Below are 7,366 nucleotides of genomic sequence, written 5' to 3' on the forward strand. Positions count from 1 at the left end.
TTAATTTTCTCATTCTTCTTCAAACTATCCAGATTCACAGAGACCATAGTGAAAAATTTTTGAGTTGCAAAATCAGCCTTAAACTTTATCATGCTTACATCTTGATCTAGATTTTCAACCAAGAATTTAGATGGTGATTCAGATGGTATACCTTGGGCAGGAGATTGTTGAGACACACCTTCACCTGTTCTTTGTTTCTTTTACTGTGGTTGTCTGGGTATAGGAATGTTCAATGCCGTGTCCATAACTTTCTGAACTGACAATTCTTCATCAGATTCTGTCTCATATTCTTTAGTCACTACTGGAAACTTGGAATTTGAGCGTGGAGACCTCCTCTAAGGTTAGGTTGTTCAATGCCCTCGACTTGGCTCTCTCTAATTTTAAGTACCCCCTTTTTTCAAAGGTTCTTGCCTTACTTTGGGTCTATATCTCTTTTTTGTGGTTGAAGGAGTAATCTCCTTTGACTGAGCTTGTTTTTCAGTGTTCTCTTCCTAGTCACTTCCAACTTGTTTGACCCTCACCATTTTTCACTACACAGAAGGATTCTGAGAGATTGAATGGTGGATTGAGTGTTTAAAGGGTTTGATAGTGATCGAGAGGGCCTAAGGAGTGATTTCGAGTGAAGTGGAGTGAGTAATTTAATGGAACAGTGAAATTTTGACTGTTACGAGAAAACAAGGGAAGCGTCTATCAAGCTAAGGTTCTGAAACTGACAGGGTTTTTTGAAATATGAATGTTATAAACACAAAATTGATTGATTAGGTTATCAATCAATTCATGATCGATCATGTGTTCGATAAATAAGAAGAACAATCAAGAATACTAAAGACAATTATCGATCAAGTTATCGAACAATGAATAATCGATCATGTTATCGATAAATGTTAAGTAAAAGTGCACAATTGGCTTGGTTTATTGATCATTTGATTAATCAACAGTTTATCGATCAATTTATCAATAATTCTTACCCATTTGACTCTTCTGACTACGATTCTTTATTATTGTTGATCGACAATTGAGTGATCGATCAGCTTATCAATAATGCTCCTTCCACCTTTTCTACTCTATTCCATATGCCTTATTTATCGATCAAGTGATTGATAATTTAGGCCATCTTCACAGCGTAATTATCAATGTCTTCATCAATCTTCAATACTCTGTTTACCTCTATTTTTTGATATCTAAACAGAGTTTCCTGTAAAACAACTTTCTATCCACTTTGACGCTCAAGTTAGTTTTCAAATCATCAAAACATTAAATCTAAATGCTTGAATGAAAGGAGTAATGTAAGATTTCTTACAACTTATTGGGATTTACCATTCCCAATCTAATAAGATTCAATCCCTTGCATTAGTAGCTACAAGTTGTGAATTTTATAGTTCACCAATGCATACTACTGCTAATTGCCCTAGGCCGGTTGAAGAAGTAAATGCCATGTACCAAGGAAGAGGGGGCAATATCAGAAAAGGGACCCCTACTCAAACACCTACAACCCCGGTTGGAGAGATCATCCAAACTTCGAATAGGATGGGGGAGCAAATAGACCAAACCAGTTCTAAGGCAATCAGTTCCACAATCCTAGGGCTTCTTTAAGCACATTTCCAGATCCTTCAAGAGCAGTGGTGACAACTCCACCTAACACCATGGCATCTCAACCACCGCTAAGAAGTGATGACACTTCTCAGCTTTTAAAAAGCATGGCTGCTCAGATGACAAACATAGAGGGTCGAATGAAGGAAAGTGATGACAAGTTTGTTTCCATAACCACCATATTGCAAGGGATGCAAAAAGATAACTCAATTGTTCATAAGAAACTGGAGGAGCTCACTTTAAAGAACATTGATATCACCAGTCATTTAACCCAATTGTCTAATGCGGTCAATGACATGCAAGCTAAAAGCGGAGGCAATATTCCTTCCAATACAGTGATCAATCTAAAGGGGCTCAACGCCATAACTCTAAGAAGTGGTAAAAAGGTTCACTTTGAAAGTGAAAAAGTAGACAAGGATGATTATGCACAAGAGGTAGAGAGTCCTCCACTTTCCCTAATGAGACTTGGCAAGTCTGAGAGCTCCAAAGAAGAAGAGCTCATGATGAAGGCAAGAGCACACATTGAACCAGAAGAGAAGTCAACTCAAGCACAAGAAGAAGCATCTCAAGTAGCTGTGCTAGAAAATGAGAGCACTGTAGAGAGTTTGACTCACAAAGACAAGCAAAAGGAGGACAAGCCAGAGACTAGCAACCAAGGAGCCTCTAAGCCAGTAGGTAAGGAGGTATGTGCTAAAGATCTTCCTTTTCCTAAAGCCTATTTCTCTGGTAAGAAAAAGTTTGATGCTGAGTTTGCTACTGATGCCTACACATTGTTTAACAAACTAGAAATCAATTTACCCATAATTCAATTCTTAAGAGGGAATCCTAAATACTTTAAATTACTTAAGGAACTGTGTAATGACAAGCAAAGGTTTAGGCCCCTTGAGAGAATTCAGGTGAGTGCTAATGTGTCATCTTTATTCAAATCTGAACTACTGATTAAGTGCCAAGATCCTGGGTCTTACACCATCCCCTGCACCACAGGAAAGGTTCACATTAAGGAAGCATTGTTAGATCTAGGTGCTGCCATAAACGTCATGCCTTGGTTTGTTTATTTGGCTCTAGGGATTAATAGGATCAAAGACACAAGTGTAGTACTCCAACTAGTAGATAGGCCTATCAGGTATCGCAAGGGAATCATAGAAGACATTCTAGTCCAAGTCAAGGACCTAGTATTCCCTACTGATTTCTATGTTTTAGATATGTCAAATGAACTTGCAAATGAAAGCACTTTGATTTTGGGAAGACCTTTCCTGCAAACTTCCAAGACTATCATAAGCATGAAACATAGCTATATAAAAATAGAAGTAGGAGACCATGTTGTAACTTTTAATATGAAAGAAGCCATGCATTATCCTTTTGATAATTCTGCATTCATAGGTTTAAATGCTATTGATTTAGCTGTTGAGCAAGCTAGGGATGAGCATGAGCTGCATATGTATGATAGTTATGACATGAGTTCACCTAAGTTGATTGATTCTTCTGCTGCATCATCATATGAATCTTATAAGCTTGATTCATCTCTGAGTGCATATGATGAGTATTTCAATTCCCTCTCTTTTGTTTATTCATTTTCTAGTTCTTGCATAGATGAGGTGCCATGCATTAATTCTCTAGAAATTGATAGCATGCTTTTTATTTCTCAAGACTTTTCTTTTCCATCAAATTTTGATTCCATTTCTGCGTTTACAACTGACATTGGCCTTGGAAGGAGTTTGTTAGTTAATGATGCAGATTTTCAAGAAGTGGTGAGTACTGAGACTGGAGTAAAATGCGAGGATATGAGCCTCTATGACCTGAGGTCGTGACCTGAGGATTATCAAGTCGCGACCCCATACCAGGACTGTGATGAAGGTGGCCTCTATTAAATTGAGTCGCGACCTGAGGGTTCTCGAGTCGTGACTTCAACCCAGGCATTCCAAGAAGGTAGCTTCTGTGATGTGAGGTCACGACCTGGGTATATGAGGTCATGACCTGATTCAACTGTTTCACCTGTTGAACTTTAAACTTCAATTGCTATACCACCTCATGTCTTAAAGACTTTGGTTAAAGGGCCAACACTTTCTGATTCAATTGTTACTCATACATATTCTAAAATTACACCCCATACTTTATGATTTTTGAATGATCTAATCTCTAATAATGATTTAGGTATGGAGGTGGACCAGCTTAAGGTTGTTGCTTCTGTAGACCAACTCGAGCTTGGTACAACATCTAATAGGACTGAAGCAAGCATAGTCGATCCAAGTGAAGCTGGTGAATGCATCTCAAAAGGGTCTACAAAGGGGAGTTTCTCTAACTCTGTTGATTTTACTACTCTAATTCCCTTTGTTGTTCAACCCCCGACTTTAGAACTAAAAGATTTACCTCCTAACCTCAAGTATGCTTATCTTGAGCCTGAGAATAAATTGCCTGTCATTATTTCTAGTTCTTTAACTGAGCATGAAGAGACTAGTTTAATAGGAGTTCTTAGAAGAAATAAGGAGGCATTGGGTTGGCAATTAGCTAACATTAAGGGAATTGACTTTACTGTTTGTACCCATAGGATTTTACTAACTAAAGATTCCAAGCCAATTAAACAAAGCCAAAGGAGATTGAATCCTTTAATTTCTGATGTGGTTAGGAAAGAAGTAGATAAACTTCTAAGAGCTGGAATCATATACGATATTTTTGATAGCGAGTGGGTGTCACCGGTACAAGTTGTGCCAAAGAAGAGTGGAATCACAGTAGTTAAAAATGAGAATAATGAAGTCATCCTAACTAAGGTGCAAAACTCATGGAGAGTTTGTATTGACTATAGGAAACTGAATGATGCCACTAGGAAAGACCATTTTCCCTTACCTTTTATTGATCAAATGCTTGAACGGTTAGTGGGGAAGAGTCATTACTATTTCCTAGATGGATATTCTGGATATTTTCAAATTCCTATAGACCCTAGAGACCAAGACAAGACCACCTTCACTTATCCCTTTGGAACCTATGCTTACAAAAGAATGCCTTTTGGTCTTTGCAACCTCCTGGCACATTCCAACGCTGTATACTGTCCATTTTTGCTGAATTTATTGAAAAATGCATAGATGTGTTCATGGATGATTTTACTGTTTATGGAAATTCTTTTGAACGCTTGAAAAGTCTTGACCAAATTCTAGCACAGTGCGTTGAGAAAAAGCTGGTTTTGAATTATGAAAAATGTCATTTCATGGTTAATCAAGGCATCTTGCCAGGTCATTTAATCTCTAAAAAATGAATTAAGGTAGATAAAGTCAAGGTAGAGGTGATATCTTCTTTGGCCTACCCAACCAACTTGAAAGAGTTGAGGTCCTTTTTAGGCCATGTGGGGTTTTATAGAAGGTTCATCAAGGATTTTAGTAAAATTGCTTTACCTCTTTCCAAACTGCTGCAAAAAGATATTGAGTTTCAATTTGACCATGCATGTGAGCTTGCTTTTGATGAATTGAGGAATAGGCTAGTTACTCCTCCTATTTTGACTTCTTCCAACTGGGATTTGCCTTTCGAGATTTCTTGTGATACTTTGAACTTGAGTGTGGGGGCAATGTTGGGTCAAAGGGAGAATTCTCTTTCAAAAGTGATTGCTTATGCCTCTAAAACTCTAGATGCAACTCAGAAAAACTATACCACTACTGAGAAGGAATTGTTTGCAATTGTTTTTGCACTTGATAAGTTTAGACCATACCTAATAAATTCTAAAGTGGTTGTGTTTACAAATCACACAACAATAAAATACCTTTTCCACAAACCTCAATCGAAGCCAAGGCTCTTGAGGTGGATGTTATTACATCAAGAATTTGATGTGGAAGTGAAAGATAGAGTCGAAAATGTCAACCATATGGCAGACCACCTGAGCAGACTACCTTTAGAAACCAAGGGAGTACTTGATTATGATATTATTTGTGATTCATTCTCTGACCAATCTCTATGTGCATTGTGTTTCTCAACCATGGTTTGCTCACCTAGTTAACTATATTGCTACTGGTCTAATCCCTTCTCACTTGACCACCTTTCAGGTTCAAAAGCTTAGGAGCAAAGCTTCCTATTATATATGGGATCGACCGCACTTATGGAGATTATGTTCTGACAAGTGATTAGACAATGTATTCCGGAGGTAGAGGCTCGAGCCATTCTGGAGGCTTGCCATGATACCTTATGTGGGGGGCACTTTAGTGCTAGAAAAACAGCTAGGAAGTTTTAGATATAGGATTTTACTGGCCCTCCTTATTTAGAGACGCATTCACTTTTTGTAAGGCATGTGATAAATGCCAACGGTTTGGGGGGGTTAATAGAAGGAACGAAATGCCACAGCAACCTATTTTGTTTTGTGAGATCTTCGACGCTTGGGGGGTAGATTTTATGGGCCCCTTTCCACCTTCCCACGGTTACACCTACATTCTCCTAGCCGTAGACTACCTCTCTAGGTGGGTAGAAGCCATTCCCACACGTAAAGATGATGCATCTACAGTTTCCAAATTTCTAAAGTCCACCATCTTCAGTAGATTTGGGGTACCTAAAGTGCTAATCAGTGATCAAGGAACCAACTTCTGCAACAAGTTACTCAATAACTTGTTGGCAAAGTATGGGGTTTCCCATAGAGTGTCCACCCCTTATCATCCTCAAACCAATGGTCTGGCTGAAGTATCAAATCGAGAGATCAAATGCATCTTGGAACGGATTGTTAAGCCCTCCAACAGAGATTGGAGTTTACGACTAGATGATGCACTATGGGCCTACCGCACCACCCACAAGACCCCAATCAGTATGTCTCCGTATCAGATCATCTATGGTAAGGCCTGTCACCTTCCGGTGGAGCTGGAGCATCGATCATACTGGGCGGTAAAGAGCTATAATACCGATTTGGAGGAGGCTGGCATGAACCGATTCCTTCAAATTCAAGAACTTGAAGAAATGCAGTTAGAAGCCTACAACAGCTCAGGCATCTACAAGAAGAAAACCAAGCTTGTCCATGATGCCAACATCTTAAGAAAGAAGTTCAAGGAGGGTGACAAGGTGTTGAGGTATTAAGCTCGATTCAAATTCAAGAAGGGAAAGTTCAAGACGAGCTAGGATGGACCCTACATTGTGACGAAAGTGCATAACTTCGAGATGATAGAGCTCAAGGAGGAGGCCACAAGAAAAATGTTTCAGTGCAACGGGCATCTCCTCAAGCTCTATGAAGAGCCTACACCACCTTCTTAAGGCCAGGTCGTCCCTTTCCTTTACTTCTACTATTCACATGAACTTACTTGTGCTTAAATTACCTTGCTGTGACTTTTAGAAACTGTGAAAGGGATGCCCTCAATAGAAGTAGTTTTAAATTTTGTTGTTTTGTTTGTTTTCAATAATCTCCCTAGCCTTGAGTTTGATATGATTGTATTTGTGCTTCTGTTCTGTCACCACCACACAACTCTTTGCACTCTTGAGTTTACCCACCTTTGCGCTTAGCTGTTTTCCTCTCTAGAGAAGGGTGACCTGTTGTGCTTCAGTCTTAAACTAAACTTCATAACTTCTACCTTCGTTGTTTTGTGTTTTGGCTTTGTGCTTTGGTGTGACTGTGTACCATAATCCATACATTGCTTTGAGTGTGTGGGGGAGGGAGTTCTTAATAGTTGGTTTTGTGTTTTGGGTGTTGGGTTTTGTGGTCCAGGAGTTTTGTTTTGAATTGTTAAGAATTTGATGATGGATTGCAGAGTTGGATTGTTATGGTAGGCATTTTGGTAAGTGATTTTGGTTTAGGGACTTAAATTTGAAGTTTTTCAGGGTC

The 7,366-nt window shown here is 39.0% G+C and overlaps 1 protein-coding gene across 1 annotated transcript; it reads left to right on the plus strand.

Annotated features, from left to right (window-relative positions):
* The first annotated feature begins 5,901 nt into the window (after positions 1-5,901).
* Positions 5,902-6,627, plus strand: LOC114754700 (uncharacterized protein K02A2.6-like). Its single transcript, XM_028943513.1, has one exon. The coding sequence runs from the start codon at positions 5,902-5,904 to the stop codon at positions 6,625-6,627; it is 726 nt and encodes a 241-aa protein (XP_028799346.1).
* Positions 6,628-7,366: the final 739 nt, after the last annotated feature.

This window comes from Neltuma alba, unplaced genomic scaffold (assembly GCF_004799145.2).
Source record: "Neltuma alba isolate B1F8T4 unplaced genomic scaffold, ASM479914v2 tig00010183_pilon, whole genome shotgun sequence".
In the NCBI taxonomy this organism is placed as follows: domain Eukaryota; kingdom Viridiplantae; phylum Streptophyta; class Magnoliopsida; order Fabales; family Fabaceae; genus Neltuma; species Neltuma alba.

Bases quoted from the DNA above. Each gene is read 5' to 3' on its own strand.
- LOC114754700 (XM_028943513.1), top strand. From the start codon at position 5,902: ATGCCACAGCAACCTATTTTGTTTTGTGAGATCTTCGACGCTTGGGGG.